Source organism: Hordeum vulgare, chromosome 6H (assembly GCF_904849725.1).
Source record: "Hordeum vulgare subsp. vulgare chromosome 6H, MorexV3_pseudomolecules_assembly, whole genome shotgun sequence".
NCBI classification, from domain to species: domain Eukaryota; kingdom Viridiplantae; phylum Streptophyta; class Magnoliopsida; order Poales; family Poaceae; genus Hordeum; species Hordeum vulgare.
This window is the reverse complement of record NC_058523.1, coordinates 377124282-377150443: the sequence shown is the minus strand read 5'-3', so window position 1 is coordinate 377150443 and position 26162 is coordinate 377124282. Positions and strand designations below refer to the sequence as shown.

Here is a 26162-nt window from a genome sequence, read left to right as displayed (position 1 = left end):
CTCAACTTGGATTTCAAACTTGCTGGTGAGAAGAGGTTATTTGACATTAGCTCGCTTGATGAATAGAGAGCTCAGGCATATGAAAAAGCCAAGTTGTTGAAAGAAAAGGTTAAGATGTGGCATGATAATAGGATACAAAAGTGTGAGTTCAATGTACGTGATTATGTCTTGCTATATAATTCTCGTTTATGATTTTTTGCAGGCAAGCTTCTCTCTAAATGGGAAGGTCCTTACATTGTTGAGGAAGTATATCGTTCCGGTGCTATCAAGATCAACAACATGGAAGGTAATTGTCCGAGAGTGGTAAATGGGCATAGAATCAAGCATTATACCTCACGTACTCCCATAAATGTTGAAAGCACTATTATCAATACCATAACTCCGGAAGAATACCTAACGGATATTTATCAGCCTGTTTCAGACTCTGAAAACAAAGAGGTATGTGATTCGGTAAGAAAAGAGATTCCAAAACTTTTCCAGTAGGATTTTTTATCTGTTTTGGAATATTTGAAAAAATAGAAAAATTGGAAGTAGTCCGGAAAGCGCGCGAGGAGGTGACAAGCCTGCCAGGCGCGGGGCCACCCCTGGCCGCGCCTGGGGGGCTTGTGGCCACCTCGTGTGCCTCCCGGACTCAGTTTTCGTGCGGAGTACTCCTTCTGGTCTGGAAAAATCATTATATATTCTCCTGAAAGGTCTGACCCTCGTATCAAGCAAATTTCCTCTGCTTTCGTTCCGAGCTTGTTTCTGCTGTAGATCTAGTTCACTATGACGTCCCCAAAAGCTCCGAAGGACAAGATCTTCGAGAAGGTCATCAATCCCTACCTCGCAGGAGTGCTGCAACACCCTCAATCTGTCGAGATGCGTTAGGGGATGTTGCACATCCGTGATGTTGAGGGGGCCAAGAAGACTGGGAGCATGGAGGCGAGGCTCGAAGCAATGGAGCAACAGGTCTTCAAGTGCCAAGGGATGATGGAGCGTGGACTCAACGCCAACCACATGATGATCACGGAGTTCACCAACAAGCACAAGATTGATGCCAATGACATTGGGAAGCACCTCTCGAGGCTCTATGACAGGATTGATCACCTCCAAGCCCAGATCTATGACCTGCAGAACCAAAACTGTGAGTATGAGTATAGATTTAAATCAATACGGTTGGCTGCAGATTTGAGGATTCCGGAGACTCGTTCATCTTTCCATGACGGAGCACCTATGCCTTGGAAGACGGGGGATCAAATCCATGTTGCGACTACTCCACCACCATCACCTCCAAAGGAAGACAACTAAGCATGGGTATGGGCAATCCCCTTGGCTTGTGCCAAGCTTGGGGGAGTTGCCCCGGTATTGTATCACCATCACATCTTTTGCCTTTACCTTTGTTTTAGTTTGTTCCTTTTCATTTTTCTCTTTCTCTAGTAGAATAAAGGTCTTAGTGTTTTAGGCTTGAGTTTTTCTTTGTGTCACCCCCGATGTATTCGAGCTCGTGAGCCATATAATAAAGAGTGTCCTAGTTGAAGGGCCTTGCCTCTTGCCATGATCAAAAGATTGAGAAAAGAACAAAGGCATGAAAGATCATGTAATGATCTTATGGGAAGTGATGGCTTCACATATAAAAAGAATGTTGATTGAAACTTGTTGAGGGTAGACAAACGTAGACCTTGGTCATTGTTGCAATTAATAGGAAGTGATAAAGAAGGAGAGGTTCACATATAAATATATCATCTTTGACACCATCTATGATTGTGAACACTCACTAAACTATTACATGCTTAGAAGTAGATGTTGGACAAGGAAGACAACATAATGAATTGTGTTTGCTTGGTTCCGAACAATGATTATATGACTAGAGATCCCTTAGCATCTGACGATTGCTTCCACCCCATATCAGCCAAAACTCCCACACCAAGTAGAGATACCTAAAGTAATGTTTGGTTTTCTTATACTAATGGATCTCATGAAGGTTTTGTTGAGTTTTGTGTGAATGATGTTTTCAAGTTTTGAGTGAGATCACGGCGGATGAAGGAATAAGGACTGATAAATGCCTAATCTTGGGAATTCCCCATGGCACCCCAAGGTAATATCAAAAGAGTACCTGATACGTCCATTATGCATCATGCTTTCATGTTGATATTTATCGCTTTTTGGGCTGTTATTTCACTTCACGGTACAATACTTATGCCTTTTCTCTCTTATTTTGCAAGGTTTACATGAAGAGGGAGAATGCCGGCAGCTGGAATTCTGGCCTGAAAAAGGAGCAAGTTTGAGATGCCTATTCTGCGCAACTCCAAAAGTCGTGAAAATCAACGTGGACTGTTTTTGGGATTTATAAAAAATACTGGGCCAAAGAAGTGCCAGAGGGGCGCAAGCAGGTGGCCACAAGCCTGCTAGGCGCGGCCACCCCCCTGGCCGCGCCTAGGGGGCTTGTGGGCTCCCTGCTGACCCACTGGCCCCCCTCTTTTGCTACAAGAACGGTTTTGGTCTGAAAAAAAATCAAGAGGAGGCTTTTCGAATGATTCGCCGCCGCCACGAGGCGGAACTTGAGCAGAACCAATCTAGAGCTCCGGCAGGACGATCCTGCCGGGGAAACTTCCCTCCCGGAGGGGGAAATCGTTGCCATCGTCATCACCAACACTCCTCTCATCGGAGGGGACTCATCACCATCAACATCTTCATCAGCACCATCTCATCTCCAAACCCTAGTTCATCACTTGTAACCAATCTCTGTCTCGCGACTCCGATTGGTACTTGTAAGGTTGCTAGTAGTGTTAATTACTCCTTGTAGTTGATGCTAGTTAGATTACTTGGTGGAAGAGTTTATGTTCAAATCTTCGATGCTACTCATTAACTCTCTGGTCATGAATATCATTATGCTTTGTGAGTAGTTACTTTTGTTCCTCAGGACATGGGATAAGTCATGCTATAAGTAGTCATGTGAATTTGGTATTCGTTCGATATTTTGATGCGTTGTATGTTGTTTTTCCTCTAGTGATCTTATGTGAACGTTGACTACATAACACTTCACCATTATTTTCTCCTATAGGAAGGAATTGGGAAGTAGTAAGTAGATTATGGGTTGCTAGAGTGATAGAAGCTTAAACCCTAGTTTATGCGTTGCTTCGTAAGGGGCTGATTTGGATCCACTAGTTTAATGCTATGGTTAGACTTTGTCTTAATTCTTCTTTCGTAGTTGCGGATGCTTGCGAGAGGGATTAATCATAAGTGGGATGCTTGTCCAAGTAAGGTCAGTACCCAAGCGCCGGTCCACCCACATATCAAACTATCAAAGTAACGAACGTGAATCATATGAACATGATGAAAACTAGCATGACAAAAATTCCCGTGTGTCCTCGGGAGCATTTTTCCTCCTATAAGAGTTTGTCCAGGCTTGTCCCTTGCTACAAAAGGGATTGGGACACTTTGTTGCACCGTTGTTACTTGCTACTTGCTACAATACATCTTGTCACACAACTACTTGTTACCGATAATTTGAGTGCTTGCAGATTTTACCTTGCTGAAAACCACTTGTCAGATCCTTCTGCTCCTCGTTGGGTTCGACACTCTTACTTATTGAAAGGACTACGATAGATCCCCTATACTTGTGGGTCATCAGTACCAAGCAACTAAGCTTGGGGATGCCCTGGAAGGCACCCCCTCTTTCTTCTAATAACCATCGGTAATTTTACTTGGAGCTATATTTTTATTTGTCACATATCATGTGTTTTGCTTGGAGCATGTTGTATTGTATGAGTCTTTGATTGATTTTTTGGTTAGTTCGTAATAATAAAACTTAGAGGACACACCTATTTGAGAGAGCCAAATTATACTATGATTTGTTAGGATCACTCTCTATGCTCCACTTAAATTTTTCAGAGCCATGGAATTGCTCTAGTGCTTCACATGTCTTTTTTAGCACAGTAGGGTGCTGTTATTTTGAAGAAATTTTCTCTCATGCTTCACTTATATTATTTTGAGAGTTAGTAGAAATTTTGAAGAAATCCTCTCTTGCTTCATTTATACTATTATGAGAGTTGAAAATTTTAAAGAAACTTGTACTCTCGTTCTTCACTTATATTTGTTTGAGAGCTTGTTATTTGCAATGGCAATTTGCTTTAAATGAAATTAGTCCCAAAGTGATAGATATCCAAAGAATATATAATAAAAACTTTCATGAAGATCATTGGATGTTAAACATGATTCTTTGCAATAGTTTTGCGATATGAAGGTAGTGATATGTGAGTTATGTTGATGAGTAATTATGTTTTAGTAAGAATGTTGGTGTTAAGATGTGTGATTCCCTATGCATGCACATGAAGTCAATAATTATGCTATGAAATTACATCCTACTTGTGTTGCATTATTTAGTGTTAGTTATGTTCAATGTTTGCTTATGATGGTTTTCGTTCCTTGGTTGGGCGCTTCTCAATCTATTTGCTAGCCTTCACTTGTACCAAGCGGGAATACTGCTTGTGCATCCAAATCCTAAACCCAAAGTTGTGCCAAATGAGTCCACGATACCTACCTATATGCGGCATTTCAATGTTGTTCTAAGTAAATTTGCAAGTGCCAACTCTAATGTTCCAAATAAATTTATGTTTTGTGTACCCGTACCGCTCAGGAAACAACGAGGGGTGGTTGGTTCTTCCATGTTAAATAGGTTATTCTCAAGATGAGTGTTTATTCACTTGTCATTACACGAGAGTATGGCAGTAATAGGGATGCCTAGTCCGAAAATGCAAAGAAAATTCGTTTTATGTTGTCAAATAATAAATTCCTTGGAAATTGTTGGTATGGACGGTACCCATGGATGCGGCTAGCCATGGAGTGTGAAAGAATGGTAGAAAAATAAATAAACTTTATTTTCTATTTGGGAACCGCATATACTTTGTTTAGCATGGAATATATCGGGAACTCTTAGTCGTTTTCATTGGCAGGAAAAGCATACCACCCAAAATATTTTATCTCTAAATTTTTCACTTTGAGCTCTCTCACCTCTACAAATCTCTGCTTCCCTCTACGAAGAGCCTATCTATTTACTTTATGCAATTTTTATTTTGAAAGTTAGTTTCCATCTTCTCTTATGAAGCACCAATTAAGGAACAACATTATCATACTTGAGCATTCGATGTTGCTAATATTTGGGTGTGTTGCATGAATGGATCAATGATGGACCATGATGGGCTAGGATAGTGTTCTTTAGAGTTGATATTTTGAAAGACTGGGCTGCTTGTCGATATGTTTGAGTATTGAAGTTTTCATGTCAAATTATAGACTATTGCTTTGAATGATCTACATGTCCATATGTCCATGCTAAAAACAAAAGAATATAATGAACATGTTAGGTAGCATTCCACATCAAAAGTTCTGTTTTTATCATTTACCTACTCGAGGACGAGAAGGAATTAAGCTTGGGGATGCTGATATGTATCCAACGTATCTATAACTTTTGAGTGTTCCATGCTGTTATATTATCATTCTTGGATGTTTTATAATCATTTTATAGCAACTTTATATCATTTTTTGGGAGAGCACATAGTGCCTAGTGCCAATTGCTATTTTTGCTATTTTTTTCCTTCGCACAAAATCAATATTAGATGAAGTCCAAATGCCATGAAATGTTTTGGAGATTTTTTTGGACCAAAAGGAAACTTGAGGACCAAGGATGATCACGAGGAGTGGCACAGGCGCCCATTAGGCACCAGGGCACGCCCTGGGCCCCTAGCGTGGCCTGGTCGGTAGTGGGGGCCTCAAGCACCTCCTCCACCGCCTGTGACCTCTATAAATACTCCAATGTTCGAGAAACCCTAGAGGATAAGACGAAAAATTGTTTTAGCCGCCGGAAGTACAAGAAGCCACGAAATCCAATCTAGAGCCCATTCGGAGAGGAACGCGGTCACAGAGGGGTTCAATATCCTCATTGGTGCTCCTCTGATGATGCGTGAGTAGTTCATATCAGACCTACGAGTCCGTAGGCAGTAGCTAGATGGCTTTCTCTCTTGTTTTGCTTCTCCATAAAATGGTCTCTTGGATATCTATTTGATGTAACTCTATCTTTTGCGGTGTGTTTGTTGGCATCCGTTAAATTGTGAGTTTAGGATCAGGTCTATGAAATTATATCCATTCCTAATTATTATAGCCTCATATTTATTCTCCTATACTTGGGTTTTGTGTGGACAACTTGATATTTTTATCTTGCAATGGGAGGAGGTGCTTTGTGATGGGTTCGATCTTGCGGTGCTCAATCTGAGTGATAGAAAGAGACATGACATGCATGTATCGTTTCTATTAAGGATAAAACGATGGGGTCTATTCCTACATGAATATATCTTGTCTACATAATGTCATTGTTCTTAAAGCATTACCCCGTTTCTCCATGAACTTAATACACTAGATGCATGTTGGATTGCGGTTGATGTGTGGAGTAATAGAAGTAGATGCAGGAAGAAGTCGGTCTACTTGTCTTGGACATGATGACTATATATATGATCATTGTTTTGGATATTGTCATAATTATTCACTCTTCTATTAATTGCCCAACTGTAATTTGTCTAAATGTATAACTCATAACAATATGAACATAATCTCATAATCCATCGGATCCCAACAAACCGAGCATAGCAATAGCAAGAGAATTACATAGATGCCTTGATCATGTAGGGCAGCTCACAAGGACTAACAATTGAAGAACAAGATTGGAGAGAAGACATCACATAGCTACTGGTCATGGACTCATGGTCCTAGGAGGACTACTCACGACACGTCCGGGAAGCGTCCATGGTGGTGGAGAAGCTCCCGGAGGTCAATCCTCCTTCCGACAGGGTATCGGGAAGAGGTCTCGTGACGCTCCCGATCTCGGAAGCGTCTCGGCAACGGAACGATGGAGAAATTCGCGATTCTGGAAGTTGTGGAAGGGTTTCCTCTCGGGACTCTAAATATAGGCCAAAGGAGGGCACCAGAGGAGGTAGGGCCCACCCAGGCGGCCTCCTGGCGCGGCCTAGGGCGTGGCCGCGCCAGCAGGTCACCTGGGCAGCCCCTGGCCCCCCTATGGCCGATCTTCGGTGATCCAGAAGCTTCTGTTTAGCTGATTTTTTATATATTTTTCCAAGAATTTTTCGGGCTTCGGAAAATTGGGTAAAAGCCACTGCAAAATAGACATCAGCAGACAGAAACTAGCACTGGGTGCACCGAGTTAGTAGGTTAGTCCAAATATGTGTAAAATGATATAAAAGTGTAGCAAAACATATAACAATGTTACCCAAAAGATCATGGAACAAGCAGAAATTATAGATACATTTGGGACATATCACCCGGGTCATTATTCGAATCCCGTTAAATGGGGAACACGATCTCCTTGTTGAAATGACGTGCCCAAGGAAAAGTGGCCTCGAGCCGTGGTTCGAGTTTTTTCGTGATTGGTTATCGTGACTTTTCAACATAAGGGTTGCGAGATAAGGGACTATTCACCTCTGGGCTTTTAAGCCTTTCGATTTAATGACACCTGATTTAAGAACGTGATGTCACCAAAGCAATTAAACCGATGCCAGTCGAACATAAGGGGAACTTGTTGTGCAAGCTGATTATTCTAAGTATTTGGCTATCGAAGACCATGCACATCGGCATTGGAGCCAGTTCGGGGGCTAATAAGGGAGTTCTGGATTAAGGGGTCCTCGGGAGGTCGGGTTGCCGACCATATGGGCAGTATCATTGAAGACCGGATTGTGTGACAACTTTATGATCAAGATGGAATGCTTCGAAGACTGGCGTGCACTCCAAGTCAAGGGGACCAGACGGCTCATTTGTCCCCGGCTGAGGTCGGTAACATGTAACCCTAGGAACCCTGGTGTCTATATAAACCAGAGGTTCTTATGCATATAGGCAAGTTATCCCATCTAGGGTTTAGCTCATACGATCTCGAGGTAGAAAGACTCTATAATCATCGTTCCGGATCAATATAATCAAGCAGGATGTATGGTTTTACCTCCTCAAGAGGCCCGAACCTAGGTAAATATTGTCTCCCCTTTTCTCCTGCAACCCATCGATCCAAGGTCCACAGTTCGGGACCCCTACTCGAGATCTGCGGTTTTGACACCGACACCTACTTCATCAATGACTTCCTCCATGTTATCAATCCTATTCATGATTTGTTCTACCCTCTCACCAATATTTGTATCCTTCTCCTTTAAAGTTTTCAAATACATTCCTACTCGTGACCCAAATTGAGTGATATGACTATGAAACTTTTTATCTAACTCCTCAATGTGTTCATTAGTAGTCATTTTCTTTTTAATAGCATCAAGCCTTTGCATAACATGTTCCATGGTCAAAATAGTTTCATCAATGATAATAGGTGGTGACCCGACTAAATTTTCCATGACCTTAAAAGCATCCGAAGTGCGACTCATTAAGAAGTTACCACCAGTAACCGTATCAAGTACAAATCTATACCAAGTGGTAATACCAACATAGAAATGACGTAGCAATACATTGGGGGATTGCTTATGAATTGATTTATTTTGAGCATTGCAAATCCTATACCATGCATCTTTTAAACTTTCTCCCCCCTTTGTTTAAAATTGAGTACATCATTATCGGGAGTAAAGGGAACGAACGAGGAACTAGCCATAACGACAAGCAAAGAAGTAAACTAGCAACTAGCAAGGATAAATTATTTTGGATTTGGATTTTTATGGAGCAAGAAACAATAACAGCAGATAAAAAGAAGAACAAGTGAATGATAACTTGTGTGAAGTTACTTGATAGTAGGTTGGTGATACTCCCCGACAACGACGCCATAAATCCTTCCTCATACTTGTGATCCGCGTTGGGTTTTCCGTGAGTAGGAATGGGTGATACAACACAATATAGGTAAGTATTTGCCTCCGTAGAGAATCAAGGTTTATCGAACCAAGAGGAGTAACAACCACCCCCCCCCCCCCCGTCTTGAGTGACTGCACACAAGAGAAATAAACACTTGCACCCAACGTGGGCAAGAGGGTTGTCAATCCCCTTGTCACGTTATTTGCAAGCAAGTAAGTAGTGTGGTTGGAAGTTGCAAAGTGAAAAGTAAATGAAGGCAACGGAAAATTGTAGCATTTGTAAACTTATAAGTGAACAGACCCGGGGGCCATAGTTTTCCCTAGTGGCATCTCTCATGGAAGCAAGCATACAGTGGGTAAACAAATTATTGTTGGGCAATTGATAGAAAAGTACATAGTTATTTCATATTCACGTCAATTGTCATGTATATAGGCATCACGTCCATAAGCAAATAGGCCGACTCTTGTCTGCACCTATTAATATTACTCCACCCATCGACCGCTATCCAACATGCATCTAGAGTATTAAGTAAAAAGAGTAATGCTTGGAGAACATTGGCATGATGTAGACAAAGCTAATTCAATTAATATGAACTAACCCCATTGTTTTACACTTAGTGGCAACAATACAAGGAGGTATCTGGTCCATTTCTGTCACTGGGATAGAAATCCATTAGATTGAACCCACTACAACGCACCCCTCTCACTGAAGAAAGATCAATCTACTTGGCCAAAGCAAATCAACAGATCGGAGAGATTTCCGAAACTGTAGCGATCGTGCACATAAGAATCATATTTTGAATTCAGAGAAGACTCGAATATTTATCATGAATAATATGAACATAGACCCACAATTCATGGAATCCCAACAAATGCACCACACAAAATAATTACATCGGATAGATCAAAGCGAAGATGTGATGATCATTGTACTAAAGATCAAGAGAGAGAGAGAACCATCTAGGTACTAACTACGGACCCGCGGGTTGGTGGTGAACTACTCACACATCACCATGGGAGCAACAAGGATGATGTAGAGGCCATTCGTGATCAATACCCCCTCCGACAAGGCACCGGAAAAGGGCTCAAAATGGGCACATGGTGCAATAGAGCCTTGCGGTAGAGGATATATGTGAATTTATAGGACGAAGAGGTACACGAGGAGGCAACCGAGGGGAGAACGAGGCAACAGGGTGCGCCCTAGGCCCTCGACGCACCTTGTTAGGTCGTGCTTTCCTCGTGAGGCTTCTCTCCTCCTCCCAAAGCTTCCTCGTCTTCTTTTGGTCCAAAAAAAATCACCAAAAAATTCTGAGGCAATTGGACTTCGTTTGGTACTGTAAACCTCAAAAGCCAAAAACATGCAGAAAACACGAACTAGCATTGGGCATTGGGTCAATATGTAGTGCTAAAAAATAATAATAGAAGGTATATAAACTCCCAAAAAGTATCCTAGAATGATAATATAATAGCACGGAACAATCAAAAATTCTAGATATGTTGGAGACATATCAACATCCAAGGAAATTTTCGCACAAAGAAACAAAAGCGGCCAAGCAGGAAATGACATTGGGGGGCTCCGTAGAAATGGTGGAATTGAGCTTCATAGAAATTGAGAAAGGCACGGAAGAAAGGATGCGGGGGAAGAGAGAAACCTTGTTTGACGTGGGTCACTAGGAGGACCCATTCATCCCCCTGTAGTGAGGGCTCAAGCTCGCCTTCCTCCAGCAGCCGCCAGCTCCCGGTAGCGAGGAGCCCTTGGTTCTCCAGCTCTAGCACGCGGGTCCTGGTGACACACAAAGCCATCCAATCACCCTCGATCCGTCTCGTCGGCACTCCGGTATTCCAAAAGGACCCGCGCGAACCTTTCTTCGCCGGCTTGGCCTTAGCAGTTGAGCTCCTTGTCATCTTGCACGGCAGGGCTGGGCCGGAGCGAGTGGTGTCGAAGGACAAAGCAACATGGCACTTGGGAGGAATGGTGGAGAGAACGAGGGAAGAAGAACCACATCTGAGACTCCTTTCTATCTCTGTGTGTTGCATTTATAACCGAGACAAGCGAATCTACAGCCGTCAATCACCAATCAGAGGGAGATTTGCAAAATTCCCCGTTCAACGCCGCTGCGGCACACGATAAATTTTCGGCACGATGATCGAGGCAGCGCGCCACTTTCTTCACTAACCGTGATGTCGCAGCTTCAGCGTTCATGCACGCGTCGCCCCACGATTTGAAATCCACGGGAATTTCGCAGCATTTCGGACTGGGTGGATTCCGCATCCACTTGCCAAAAGCGATATGATTTGGCCCGCCGAACACGCCGTCCCTCCGAAGGATTCTGCTCACTCGGATATGTTCGAACGTGATCAAGAGAGTTCCTCTAGGAAGCGAGTAGGATCAGTCCTAGCTCTTGCTAATCACTCGGAGCCCTTGGCTCGCATACACTCGAGTCATTAGGATGTCTCTCCAAAGAGATGACCAAATGTTACCGAATGAGAGCTTTTGAGTTAGTCCGATCACTCAGAAATCTTCAATCCTGAATCCGCTGCGGCTTTATTTTGAACCGAGTGGAAAAGCCCCAACCTACTTTTCGGATGCCTCCGAGACTCCGAAGACACCAGAAAGTGTCTTTCACTCGACCAATTAAAATTCAACCAATTCGGGGACTACTAATGGAGTTACCTACCATGGGTAGGGTCATTGACCTGCCATCCGGGGCCCACCTAGGGTCCCACACAGTCATTAAAGTCCCAAGACTACCCATGCAACACATGTTTCACTCGGACGCATGGAGTCACTCGACGATTCCTCCGGTCGGTCGGACATGAACCAGCACTCGGACAACAACAAGCATGGACGAGGAAGGAGCTGCTACAGCTGATGGACTTAACATGTCACATAAAGCACAGTGAAAACCGGCGTTACATGTAACATTGTAGTTAGAACTATTGTTACTAGTAACTTCCGTAGTTATTAGCTCTAAATGCCCTTGTATGAGACTTTACGGGTCCATGCGAACTCTATATAAGCTGCCCTGGAGCTCCTGGACAAAGGTTTAGCATCTTGTGTATTCACACACCCCATAAGCAAACACTAGCCTATGGGATCGAGAGTAGGGTCGTTACCTCTTTCGAGAGGGGACTGAATTCGTACATCCGAGTGTTACACCTGCGCCGTACCTAGCCTCCGCCCCCTCATTCGTACTCGTGGTATTATTGTGAGGTTCGTTTCCTCGACAGCGGACGTGTCCGGCCACGTGCAGGTCTTCCCGTAGCCACCTTATATTTGGTCTGAATATGAGGGGTGTCAGTCAGCCCGGACGTTTGAGACGACCGTGTGGGTCACGTATTTTTAAGTCGGATTTAGGGCGTGGGATGCTCTAACTAATATACTATATCACTAAACCTCCTAGGATTGAAGGCCTCATAATCAATCAAGGTCTTCAATTGGAATTTGGTCATCCAATATTGGTTGGATCAACAATCTCTTTCATTTATTTTTTATACAATACATCATGCTTTCTAATTCTTAAATCTTCATATTTAATTAAAGCATCAATAAAATTTGGTCACCCGATTTTGACCGAGTCAACAATTTCTCAAAGAGCTCTCACATTAATTTATTTTAAGTCTTTATGTTTCCTAATTTTAAAGCTCTTTCATTCGATTGAGGTATTTAATTTTGAATTTGGTTTAGAATTTTGATTGGGCCAACGGTTTTTCAAATCAATCAGTCGTATCCGGCCAATAAAAATATATTAACCCCATGTAGACTATTGTCATCACAAAAAAAAGTGCCCCCCTTGATATTATAGCCCAATAAAGTGCATGCAACCAATGGTGAAAAAAAATATCTTCACATAAATATGGGTTGATTAGCGGATAACACAGAATCACGCTACGAAAGACCCACCAAGTAACCGCATTATAAATAGAACATAAAACACACTCCACCATCTTCCCACCGACCAAACTAAATACTTCATCAATTTCAAAATATAAGGATTATTAGCTTTTGAAAAGTAAAATTTCTGTAATTTTGACCAAGTCGAGAGCCAAAAATATCGACTTCCACAATATTAACCAAAAAATATAAAAATTAATTTCCTGATGAATCTAATAACGCCGATTTGATATTATGAGTTTTGATACATTTCTCTATAAATTCAATTAGAATAAAAAATGTTTAACTTTTAAAAAAAAATACAGCATATATTTTGAAATAAAGTGGTTACAGAAGTTTGAGAATCCCAACAAATTCAACGGAGCGAAGCGTCCAACCCTTCTAATCATTTATTACACTGTGTGGTGCCTCTAAGTGTGGCATTCGCTAAGCCTCAAACTTTCAACGTATCACTTTGACCGGTAGCTGAGCTGATCTCACACGTGACGCCCCGATAGTCTCCCGCCCAGCTGGCCCGGCGACGACTGGCGTGACGCTCCCCATCACATGCCCGATTCGCCGGTGCGAGCGCAACACGCAATAACGCAAACGCCGGTCGCTGTCGCGCAGCACGGCGCACATGGCGCTCCCCGAGCGAGAATCTATTGGGGGAGTTTTGGCATCACAAGTTCAATCTCTACGGACTGACTGCTACGACACGCATAGCGTAAAGATCGCGTCCCCATCAGTCGCTGTTGTACGGTTCGAAAGCATATACTCCTTGTGATGCCAAAGCATCTTCCGGACGACTTACGGCAGTGCATGTTTGACAGTTAATTTTGGGTTCCAATCATGCCTCCCATGCATCCCAACAGAGATCGTAAGAATGGTGGTGCATGTGCGATCACTTCGTCGAAGCTTAACGTCTTCCATACGAAGATGGAAGCTTCTTCCGTGGAATCATCCACGAATGTTCATATACGTCTTGCTTCCTTGTACTACACGGGGTAGTGGTACCTGGTACGTGTCCCTTTGTCTCCCTCATGTAGAGCACCTCCCGCGGTTGGCCTTCCGCGTCGCCGAAACGGCTGCCCGCGCAGAGCCGATCTCGCACGCAACGCAAGCGCGGCTGTGTTCTGTTTTTACGTGCGTGCGTGGACGCTGTCGGCCGTACGTCTCAACGCCCGGTCCAAGCCGCGCGGCGTGTCGACGGCCGAACATCGTCGCACAATCGCCGCACGCATCCAGCGCCCGCGCCGTGTGGACGGCGACTCCCCGCGTTCTCCCTCCTCTGCTCCATCCGCAACTTGTTCGCCGGAGGCGGGCGACCGGTTGGCTGCCGGTGCGCGCGCGGGGACGATTCCGCGTTGTTTGTTTGCATGCCATCCACCTCTATCTGGTTTTGAAGCTACCGTTTCTTTCTCTTGCAATCAGGGAAAAAGCAAGCTGAAATTGCTAAAAAAGTTGAAGTTCACACGTAGTGGAACACGATATCGTCTCCTGTTATATGCCCCCTTCACAACAGATTTGCACCTTACAGTCCTGCCAACCTCCCTTGCCATAGTGTTAGGTGGCTCATTAGGGCAACTCCAACCAGAGTCATCAAAACCGACACATTAAATGACCACGAACAATAATAGGGTTGGAGCTCATCCAACCGCAAACATAAAAACCCAAAGGATATTTAAATATATCTAAGAAAGATTATGGAGCACAAACAGAAGTAAAGATTGTACAGCCAAACACTGCGAAGAGACCCCTGAAAAAAGAAATTACCGGGAAATCCACATAGGGTACGGTCTTCAACTTCATTGCCTTCTTCACCGCGCTCCCTCATCCCATGTCCATAGCGGCAACTGCAGAAGAAAGGCATACGCTAAACAACTTTCGCCAACCTTGTCCAAATCATGACCATCACGAGGGAAGAAAAAACGACAATCTCTCGCAAGCACAACTTCATAAAATCGCTCTCCATAAATAATAAACTTCACAAACCTCGACAAACCAACACTGTCTGCACCAACACACAAGACGTGATTCAACCAGATCCGATGAAACATAACATTCACGCCCTGGGGACACACCATCTAACTGGGCACAAAGCGAGAAGAATGTCATTCCAATTCCAATATGCCGCCGCCTCCACGAAAATGTCCGAAAACCTAACTAAGAATGGAGTGGGAGCCCTCCCGCAGGGGAGGGTCCAGGATCCGTTGCACCAACAAGGCCCATAGGGCCATCAGGGGAGAGGTTGATTGACGGCGATAGGAGGCTGGCTATTGGGAGGATGGGATCTGGAAAAGTGCCTATCGAGGCGGCTTTCGACATAAGCGGATTGTTGTATGTCCATAATTTGTCATCATCTTCTACGAAAAGGAATGTGTATGAGTATGGAAAAAATAAACACACTCTTTGTTTAGATAGATACTAGCAAAAGGGCCCGTGCGTTGCAACGGAAGAAAAAAATACCACACGCTTTTAATCTTTTTATAATCATTTTGATTTATTAAAATAATAAGCTAACTAACTAATGTAGTTAGTTCTATCCTATTTTGTTGAGAAATCAACCCGTCCATTGTTAATCCCACCATGATGAAAAATTGAGCGGAACAAGCAAAGCAAAACAAAGAGGCTACGTGAATTGGTCAATGGACTGTTATCTTATTTCACTTATGGGATAGAAAATGTGGGATCAGATGACAAACTGGAGGTGGTGTTTCATTCTTTGTCTCTACAATAATGCAATCTTACATTCAATACATTCATTCATCAGCAAACAAATCCCCACAAAACGAAATTTCTTGCCGGTGCTTGGCACACGGTTGGAGACATGGGGAGGGATCTCACCAGATGATGAGTTCCTGCCGGAGGAGGGGATACGATGAGGGAGCAAGGGTTAGGCGCCTCTATCTGGCCATAAGGAATCGCCGTTGCCGCGCCATAACCTCGGAGTTCCCCGTATGAGTCATGGAGGCCCGCCTCCACCTGCAAGTACTTCGCTCCGCCACGCCTTATCCGCGCGCCGCCGCCATTCTGCATCGAGCAGACGCATCATCCCTAGTCATTGTAGCTGTCGCGTTGATTTGATCCAGAAGCCGTGCTCGAGCGCTGAAACGGGGGCAATAAGCGGGCAGAGGTACGGCCGCGGAGGCGGGTGGATTGAGATCAACAGGAGTGGTGGTTGAGGTCGGCCGCGGCGGCGAGTGGTTTGGCAGCGGCCTGGGCACAGGCCAGGGTGGACCAGGGTCGACGCGATGCGCTCGAGCGCCGCAACGGGGACAGTGAGCGGGGAGAGGTACGACCGCGGAGGCGGGTGGGTTGAGATCGGCAGCGGTGGCGGTTGAGGTCGGCTGCGGCGGCCTGGGCACAGGCCAGGATGGCCCAGGGTCGACGGGAGGAGGCGATGCGTATGGGTATAATTTTTACAGCGAATCGTTTTTTCCTTTTGCGTTGCAGATAAATGATGGAGCGCGGGTTGAATAACAAAAATTACAGGGGCTTTTTTTATAAAAATGCCGCGGTGGGTTTTCCGACGGAAGCAATAGCCGCTTTATTATTAGGTATAGATATAGCACCGAGCTTACAGTTTTTCATATTTGTAACTGCCGGCAAATTTGCTTTCTCAGCTTACATTCATGGCTAACAACATGGTCTCGACAAACATACAACAAACATAGTTTCGGCAATTAGGTAAAGAGATGTGACCTACATATATCTGTCTCCAATAAAAGGCGTTCCATCCAAAATGCATGAAGGAAATTTGCGTGATATACCCTTCAAACAGTCTTATAGAGTCAGACTTACTATCGACCTACACCACCCAAACTTACACACCTAAATTCTGAAGACATCCATGCATTTTAGTGTAAGAACTCAATGTTTTGATTAGTATTGCCTGGTTATCCCTCCAGATCTACATATGATTACAGAGGAAGTGTTCATGTGGTGCACCTAAATAAACATTCAAGAATTAGCTGAGAGTAAAACTCACAGAGGCATCAATTGATATCAAGCCAAACTGCTGAATCAGGAAGTCCATTCAGTACATTATTGGTATCAAGCCCAACTGCTGAATCAGGAAGTGACTGTTTGAGCCCTTCACTTCCTTCAGCTGCAACTTTTTTCAAGGATACGTCAAAGATTGACATATTGAGATCATAGATAACCTTCAGCTGTAACTTAAAATACATTATTGATGAAAAATCAAAGACAGTTACTCCTCCAAAACAATATTTGAGACGTCTAAACTCTTGATATTCTCCAGAGTAAAGATTGTCAGCTGAAGTTCAGAACTACAACTCTGGAAGTTCTGCAGCAGTATATTATTCCCACATCATTGATATAGGGTCGTCTAAAGTCTAAACTCTGAAGTTCGTTTAAGGGCCAAGTTAATCCACATAAACTCCAGCCATTATAGTACAGAGCCTGGTCCATCCCATGGACGATGCACCCATTATGTTGGAACCTTGTCTGTCTATCTCCCTCCCGAAACAGAGGCAAACAAACAGTTTACTTGATACTCAAGTATATATAAAGGAAAACCAAAGTAAACATAGCTTCTCTCATGACGGCCTCTCTTTGATTCTCATGACCACAAAAACACACAAATAGGGAAATTGCAAGATTGCAATGTCATAGACACGTTTGTTTCGTAGCACAATGACAAAAAACAAATGAATCTCTCCAAGAGGTTTGAGTAAATGGAAACTTTCCTAAGGCTATGTTCCGTTAGACCTCTCTTGGAGAGGATTGGAGAGGTTTGGAGGGGATTGATGTGGATCTTGACTTATAGCAGAATTAATCCTCCCCAATCCATCCCAATCCCCTGCAAACCCCTTGCAACCCAACAAGCCCTAAGGAATGCTTTGAAAACATTACCCACAGGATTCAATCCTCTAAATCAAACAGCCAACTTAGAAAATTCTCTATTAAAATCCTAATGAATCAAAGAGCCCCCAAGCTGAACTGAACTTCAATTCTACTCCCTCCGTTCCTTAATATAAGTCTTTTAAGTGATTTCACTAAGGATCTACATACGGAGCAAAATGATTGAATCTATACTCTAAAGTATGTCTATATACATCCGTACGTAGTCCACTAGTGAAATATCTACAAAGACTTATATTTAGGAACGAAGGGAGTATAAAAATGTCAGAAACTTTGATAAACACATGTAATGGCAGGATAGAACATAAACATCATGTATCCAAGACAACAGTACAGTGGTTTGCGTACATCTGATTCAACCATACATTAAAAAGGAAGTACACGGAAAGGTTGCAAGAAATTATTCAATGAACCTGAACCTCGTGATGGCTTTTCGGGTTCTGCCTCTTCCCGTTAGAATTTAATTACAAATATGCATGCCTTAGTCCTTAGGTGCATATTTTCTGAAATTCTGCATCTTCAGGTAAGTATTCAAAAATTTCAAATACAAAGAACTCTCGGCTTCTTGACAGCATTTTGCAGCTCTGCACCATGTTGATTGCAGTCTGCCACATAAGAAATTAGGTATACAGTAACATATAAATCAAACATTCTCCCCTATGGAGGCTTGTTTCAGCACAATGATGTCTCCAAGGTAGAGCGTGATCAACCTCATGCCACCCAGCCTGGGAAAGCGCCTGACATGTCACTGTCTAAAGGAATACTAATCCATCATGGATTTCATAGACTGAACATCATTTCCAACCATGGCATTGCCAGTGCCCTTGGGGACCTTGCGATCCTTAAGGAGCCTTCGCACAGTAGCCATGTCATCCCATCTGTTCGATGCACCATATATGTTTGACAGGAGGATGTACCGGCTACCATGACGGGGCTCCAGCTCAATGAGTTTCTTGGCAATCTCCTCACCAAGCTCCACCTCACCATGGATTTTGCAGGCGCCAGCAAGCGCACCCCATAAGCCCGGATGCGGCTCCACCGGCATGCTGTTCACAAAATCAACCGCCTCCCTAACATGACCTGCCCGACCGAGTAAATCAACCATTAGGCCATAGTGCTCTTGGACTGGCTGGATTCCAAAGCCATTAACCATCATGTTGAACAACCAGCGGCCCTCATCGACGAGGCCTGAGTGGCTACAAGCGCCCAGCAACCCGATGAAGGTTATATCATTCGGCCGAACACCAGCCATCTGCATCTTCCAGAAGAGTGATAAGGCCTGCATTTCCCTGCCGTTCATGGCCAGCCCAGTAATCATCGAGTTCCATGAGTAGATGTTTTTCACTGGCATTGCAGCAAACACCCTGACGGCGTTATGGATACCCCCACATTTACCATACATGTCAACAATGGCTGTGGCGAGGACGAGGCTCATCCCCTGCAGCTCCCGCTTGGCATACGCATGTACCCACACGCCGTGCTCTAACGACCGCAGCAGCGAGCATGCTGAGACAGCGCTCACCAGTGCAGACTCATTCGGGACGACACCCATCCCGATCATTTCACTGAACACCCTCAACGCCTCCTCACACCGATTGGACCGCACGAGCCCAGTAACCATCGAGCTCCACGAGGCGGCATTCCGGCTGGGCATTATGTCGAACAGCTTCCGCGCCTTGGACAGCATCCCGGCAGATGCATACGCGCCCAGCATCGCGTTCCAGGAGACCACGTTCCTCTCAGGCATGGCATCGAAGAACCACCTCGCCCGCTCCAGGTCGCCGGTGTTGGCATGCCCGGTGACCATGGTGGTCCAGGTGACAACGTCGGCGACATCCTTTGTGTAGGAGAAGAGGCGCTCGGCGGAGGCGACGTCCGTGGCCCTGAAGTAGGCGGAGACGGCAGCACTGAGGACGTAGACGTCGCGGGCATGGCCAAGCCTGACGGCGAACGAGTGGAGGAGGCTCGCGACGGGGAGGCTGGGGGAGCGGGTGCAGGAGTGGAGGGAGAAGGAGAGGGAGAGGTGGTCGGGCGGGAGGCGGTGGAGGAGGAGGAAGCGGAGGAGAAGGGCGCAGGCGGCGGGGATGCGAGCGGCGCGGAGGAGGGAGTTGACGGAGGCGCAGGAGGAGAGGTGCCCAGAGGTGATGAGGGCGGCGTGGGCGCGGTGGAGGATGGCTGGCCTGGCGGCGGCATTGGCCGCCACGGCGGTGAGCCAGGAGGAGGGCTTGGAGTTCGCCATCGGAGACCACTGACAGCCCAGAATTGGAGCATTGTAGATCTGCCCCTCGACTGGTCTGAACCGTCCGATGGAAGGCGGGCGGTTGTGATCTTTTACTTGCGACGGGCTACGCAATCTTCCTCCGGCCACGACTTCTGTTCATACATTTTCGTCACAACTTCTGCAAAACCAAATGTGTGCATCAGTACCGGGCTCTGTAAGGCTTTTTGGCCCCGATTTTCCTCACAAACTGGACCAATTCTTTTCTTAATGCAATTGCAGGAACCTGCCCTCCTGACGGTTTTTTCTTTCACAAAAATATGCGACCATCCTATCCAAATCACCACAAGATAATAAGCAGAAAACGAGGAAGAGTCTGAAACTTTTGCTCCTATCGTAGAGAAGAATAAGTAAACGACTCTTTCCCCCAAAGAACGAAACCGTTTCGTCCAAGTGTTGCAGCTAATTATAGGTTACATAACAGATTTGACAAAAATAACCAGATAACGAAATGTACAAAATTTTCTTATAATGAGAACGGGATGCAGGAAGATCCTAGTGCGGCGCTTGTCCACTCCATTGTTCAGCCGTACAGTCTTCACGATCACCCTTGTGAGGCGGCAGGTCTCTTGGATGCTCTCGAGGTGTTTGTACCACTGTGGGCACTGTCATCGTCTTCTGCCTGCAGAGATCAGCGCAATAGTTTGGCTGTCAACAAGTATCAAAATAAGACATTCCTAAAGAAGAAAACAAATGCCATGCATGTAGTCCGGATAGGATGTGTGGCTGAGTTATGACACTCTGTGTTTATGGTGGATGAGAAGAAAATATATTGACAAATGCAAGAGGAGACCCTTTGGTCGACGTTCTACAATGAAGGCTTTTCCTTGAGCTCTATCTACTATCCCTCTCCAAGATGCTGTTCCAGTATTTCACTCTACAAAAACTCATTGTTCCACTTACAAAATAGAATTGGTGTACATATCGATTGACCATGTACCCATGCCCAGAATTGGTGTAGAAGCGTCGACAAACACTTTTTAACTACCCATGCCTACCACCTAGATAATTTTGCGCGAGCTATTTTTCCCTTGCTTGCAGCAAAATCCCATATCTTGTAAGAATAACATAAGCTGTATCCAGAATTAAGGCACAAAGACTACAGCGGCAAGTGCTCCACGCAGCACACTAAACAAAGGAACTTGGCACCATATCGACCAACAAGAATGGACATTAAAATCCGAGGCAAAGAAGATTTTTTAGATGAATGCCATCAAGTGTCCAGCTTTAACACTAATGAAGCCCCTGCCGGAGAGGATCCAAACCTGAGTTGTGGAGTTTTACACCTATGTGTCCAGCTTTAACACTAATGAAGCCCCTGCCGGAGAGGATCCAAACCTGAGTTGTGGAGTTTTACACCTATGTGTCCAGCTTTAACACTAATGAAGCCCCTGCCGGAGAGGATCCAAACCTGAGTTGTGGAGTTTTACACCTATGTGTCCAGCTTTAACACTAATGAAGCCCCTGCCGGAGAGGATCCAAACCTGAGTTGTGGAGTTTTACACCTATGTGTCTCACCAGACATCTTGCAGTGCACTAGAAGGACCAGAAAAGCTATAGAAACTAGGTGGCATGTATGTCATTGTGTGTGTTCATCAAACAAACTGAACCTAGCGTTACAATAGTGTTGTCATGTGGTGTTTGGCTGTTCACTTAAACCCGAAAAATATGGCAGGTTCATATGATCTTGTGCAACACTTACATTCCCAATATGATAACTGAACTTACCTTATCAAAACAGTTCCTCTCTGCTTTCTGCAGGATGTATTTTGATGACCCAACAAAATAACCACCAGGACGTTGATTCTGGGAGCGCACTTCGACTGAAGACGAACAAGATGGGACATCAAACACACTCCCGCTGCTGGATCTTTTCCTTGATATCGGAGAATTTACTATGGAGCCTGTGTCTTCCATCTTTGAGGCCTTGATCACATCAACACAAATGGTCTGTTTATTTAAGCCCGTCAGTTCCTTAGGTTGTAACTCAAGATTCCTGCCATCATCAGTGGGCACTTTTTGATCACAGTGAGGAGCACTTGGAGATAGTTCCTTCAAAACAACTTTTGGGAGATCAAAACTCTTGATATGGCTCAAGTTGTCTTCAACAACCTCACCATCTAATTCCGCAAGTTTTTCGGCTGTATCCAATTGCCACATCGTGGAGATGGCATCATCTAAGCACTCGCGAGCCATGTGAAGCTCTACTATGGGCATAGGATAGTTAAAGCCTAGCTCAACACCAGCAACTTCTAGTATAGAGCTCGGTGCATCCCATGGATGGTGGATCCATTCCCCTGGCATTCTGGCCAGCTCTGGAATCCAAGTTCTTACGTATTCACCATCTGGATCATACTTTTGACCTTGAACCTAGTTTTCATGCAAGGAAAGCACAAATGAGAAATAGATAAATCTCTTGTGAGACAGATGTTGATAAATTATGTGATGCTCAGGTACATATAACTAGATGCTTCTACAACAAGGACACCACAACTCGTAAGGAAAACAGACATAAATAAAAGACTCGTGTCATAGTATAGGTTGACAGCTGCAAGACGGAATCATAACACAAATAGTATTACACTACAACAACTTCATGAATGAAAAATCATAACTGCGCAAAAACAGAAAGGCACGAACTTTCATGCCTGTATCTCCTATGTTGATTATAAGCAACTGTCAAGTGTGATAAAATACTCTTGGCTCACCATCTTCTCTCTTTTTGGGACAGAGGACTAGCTAATCATTTATGAACTACCACATGAACAGAAGAGCCTTTAAAATCCAATTATGAATGGAGGTTACAATCTTCATTTATGTTCTTATTTAAGATTAGCAGACATGCCAAATATGGAATGGTGCTACAGTGTTTTGATCTACCAGTTACATACCTCTGGATTATCAAGACGACCAAGCTCATGTCCATCAGGCAAACACCCAGATATGTACTGCCAGCCAAGAATATCACTTTCTATATCAGCATCCAACAGCACATCCCAAAAGTACTTCATCCCCCAAGTCCACGGAATTAGTAGAAATTTCACAGCAAAGCTTGAAACTATTACTCTTATACGATTATGTGTCCAGCCAGTAGCCCAAAGCTCCCTCATGCCAGCATCTACTAACGGGTATCCTGTCATTCCCTGTCTCCAGGACTTGAACCGGTCCTCGTCTGCTCGCCAGGGGTAGTGTTTCAAGTTCCCCAGCAACGACCTTTCATGTGTGAATGGGAAGTTGAAACACAAGTAACGTGAATATTCTCGAAGACCAATTGACCGCAGGAACAAGTTAACACTCTCCCCAGCTTCGGAATTCCCCTCATTTCCACACTTGATCTGTTGCATCCTGACAAGTTGATAGATTTTCCTTACACTCACCTCACCATAATGAAGATATGGTGACAGTAACGATGTTGTAGTTCCTGCAACCTTCATTCCGTCTTTTGAATAATCTAGGAGACCATGACACACGAAATCCTCAAGTGTCTTCTCCGCATTGCGCCAGCCAGGAGACCAAGCCCTGCTTAGCAAAGCATTGCTTGATTCCTCATCCTTACTTGATTCAAGACCTAGGTTATCAATTGAACTAGTACAAAGGTTTTCTATACCTGAATGTGAAACCGAAAAATGGTAAGTATTAAAGCAGCAATATCTTGACAGGTTAGAAGTTGAGTAAAACCCTTTATATGTGGACAAAACAATGCTTTCTACTTTTCTAAAACAAAACAACTTTACCTAAAGTATATTTTAATTTAATTTCAACATTCTATTATACAGTAGCATATTAGTTCCTTAACATAGGTAAGAAAGCTGCATCACATGAAATGGACAAAAACAAGCAACAATGTTCCACAAGTAGAGACAAATGACAAATGTTCAAGAACTCAAAATGATGATGCCAGGCCACTAGCCACAATCTACCTGAGACAGGCACCAACCTCCAAGGGGCAAGGGATGGTGATATTTCGATAGGCAATTCCATGCATTTTTCCCAATACATATTGAAAGTTGTAAATGCAAGCCCATTCTCATCATAAATTTCCCATGGCTCATATAGCAGATCACCATTGAAACTCTGCATAGAAATTCCAAGGCCCAAAAGCTCATTCTTGATTTTGTCATCCCGCACAAGTGAAATAGGGTCTGCAGCATAGGAAGTGAGAATAAATAAGATCAAAATAACATAATTAAAAGGAAAAAAGAAGAGTCATCAGTAAATCAACTGGTACCAGAATAGAGCAATTGCCAACTCCAACTAAAAGCATGTACAGTTTATACAAACTTTACAGGCATAGGTTTTGAGCATGAAAACACTACTTCTGTGTTTCATAGCATCCGTGTACTGTCTCCGACAGAAAATATATCACTTCGTGTGAGGTCACACCATGGTGGGTTAGATTTATCCAAGGAATAGTATTTTAAAAAAAGTCATTGGCCTAATTAGTATTTCTGACTATTTATTAGTATATGCTTATTGAAAATGTTTAAAATCCAGCTATACCGAGCTTTATGGAGTTAAATTTGGAAATAAGAAATCCTGATGTTTTTATTCAACAAATTATGATGTGCTTCTGGTTACTGCAATTTTCTAAATATTTTATTTATTAATTCGAATTGTTTCAGCATTCGTGTGGAGGATACTCTAGCACTACGGCATTAGGAAAACTGATCACACAGGTTGAGGAAAGATAATGGATATATTTCCTTGTCAAATCAATACTTAACAGCTAGCATACGATGTGAAAATACAACAGACATGAAGTGTATAGTGTTGTCTCCAAAGGTTTGAACGGAAAGTTGCATCTAGTTTTGTGATCTTGACGTATGTGACGCGACTGGCTTTTTTTTTTTTTTTTTTTTTTTTTGAGGATATAACTGCTAAAATTCATTAGAAAAAGATGCCACGATAGAACAGGAATCACTAGTAAGATACTGAAGTAGAGTATAAAATAACATTGGCAGATAAGCATACCGTATAGATGATTATAGACCACTCTGGTGGCGCGGATGGAATGGACGCACTGCAGAAGCGCGTCAAGAGTAGTCTGAGCTCGGATGAGCACGAGCGGGCAGCCGAGCGCCTCGAGCGACTTGGCAAGGTGGGCAAGCGACTCCTTGAGCCACCACCGGGAGCAGCGGCCGGGGTAGAAGCGGCCTTCCTCGGCCGGGCACCATATGAAGACAGGGAGCACCGCGCCGTCCCTTGCGGCGGCGGCCAAAGCCGGGTTGTCGTCGATCCTGAGGTCCTTCCTGAACCACACAACGGTCCTCTCCGAGCCGGGCATCGTCGTGGACGCTCAATCAACCCACCATGACCCGGCCCAAGAAAAGCTAGCCAGCCAGCGAGCTAGCTCACCGGTGGCGAAAGGCTCTGGCGAGCATTACGTCGAGCACGCCGTGTGCGCGTCCCCGATAAACCACCCGCGGGAGGACGGCAAGTTGCAGCGAGTCGGGATCAAAGGGGCGAACAGACGCTGGATCTTGATGATGGGCGGTGGGCGGGGAGGCGATCACGCCCGTGGGCGACAAGATTCGGGGATGAGGACGGGGAGCAGGTGGCGCAAGAGTCCAACAGCTAGTCACTGCGAGGGAGGGATGGATGGATTGAGGGCACGGGGCACCAACCGAATCTCGGGCTGTGGCGGGCGAGGTGCGAAGGATCGTGAGCTCGACAACAATCTGCGCGCGGCATGGGCGTGGGGCTCGGCTTCGCTTTCGCGGGCACCCCTAACAAGGACCAGCGCTAGTACACTAGTACTACGTGTTTTTATCGACTCCCCGGTGACCCGCTAGTCCCCATGGCCATGGAGGGGAAGGGAAGAGCTGCTGGTAAGAGCGGCGCAAGTGTCCAAATAAAGGGAAGGATTAGTGGGAGTGCGTGCAGACGCGGCCATGGCGCCGGGGACCGGTCCGGGAAGTGGGAACCCATCCCTAATCGCCGCTCGATGGGTGTGGTTTTGCTCGGGCGCGGTGGACTTTTCACTGGCCGAGCTGCCATGTGATATTTGGATCGGATCGGACCAGGCTCCCGATGGGCGCTCCGGCAGGCGTGCATGCATGTGGAGCACTTGCCGGCCTATGGGCGTGGCTCGCGGCCATTGGGCAACCCCTCGTGTGCACCATGCCATGCGTCGTTCAATGGACCTGCCCATGCCTCTCCATTTCATTTGTTTGTTTCTTTCTTTCTTCCTTCCAGTCAAAGACATGGTTCATTTTTCTCTTGTGTCGACGGCGTTAATATCTTACATGCCTTGTCATCGCGCTTCCCTCCGATCAGAACAAAGTTTCGCTCCTGTTCCCGTGATGGCAAG

At 44.7% G+C, this 26162-nt stretch overlaps 2 protein-coding genes across 3 annotated transcripts; both read right to left on the bottom strand.

Annotated features, from left to right (window-relative positions):
• Positions 1-17864: 17864 nt before the first annotated feature.
• On the bottom strand, positions 17865-20132 carry LOC123406236 (pentatricopeptide repeat-containing protein At4g18840-like). The gene has a single exon (XM_045099722.1). It carries the CDS (start codon positions 19811-19813, stop codon positions 18338-18340), a length of 1476 nt encoding a protein of 491 aa, XP_044955657.1. The 5' UTR covers positions 19814-20132; the 3' UTR covers positions 17865-18337.
• A 57-nt stretch (positions 20133-20189) lies between these two features.
• On the bottom strand, positions 20190-25773 carry LOC123406235 (cryptochrome-1). Of its 2 annotated transcripts, XM_045099720.1 has the most exons (5): positions 24824-25773; positions 23773-23994; positions 22744-23459; positions 21581-22222; positions 20190-20474 (listed from the first exon to the last, which is right to left on the bottom strand). In XM_045099720.1, exons 1-5 carry the CDS (start codon positions 25134-25136, stop codon positions 20397-20399), a joined length of 1971 nt encoding a protein of 656 aa, XP_044955655.1. In that variant the 5' UTR covers positions 25137-25773; the 3' UTR covers positions 20190-20396. The 2 variants fall into 2 exon arrangements, with proteins under 2 accessions (XP_044955655.1, XP_044955656.1); XM_045099721.1 differs by lacking the exon at positions 24824-25773 and having other exon boundaries at positions 23790-23960.
• Between the last annotated feature and the right edge of the window lie 389 nt (positions 25774-26162).

Coding starts and splice junctions, on each gene's coding strand:
- LOC123406235 (XM_045099720.1), bottom strand. CDS start 25,136: ATGCCCGGCTCGGAGAGGACCGTTGTGTGGTTCAGGAAGGACCTCAGG. Junction 23,460..23,772: donor GAGGTTGGTGCCTGTCTCAG/GTAGATTGTGGC, acceptor TTTCACATTCAG/GTATAGAAAACCTTTGTACT. Junction 20,475..21,580: donor AGAGGAACTGTTTTGATAAG/GTAAGTTCAGTT, acceptor TGATCTCTGCAG/GCAGAAGACGATGACAGTGC.
- LOC123406236 (XM_045099722.1), bottom strand. CDS start 19,813: ATGGCGAACTCCAAGCCCTCCTCCTGGCTCACCGCCGTGGCGGCCAAT.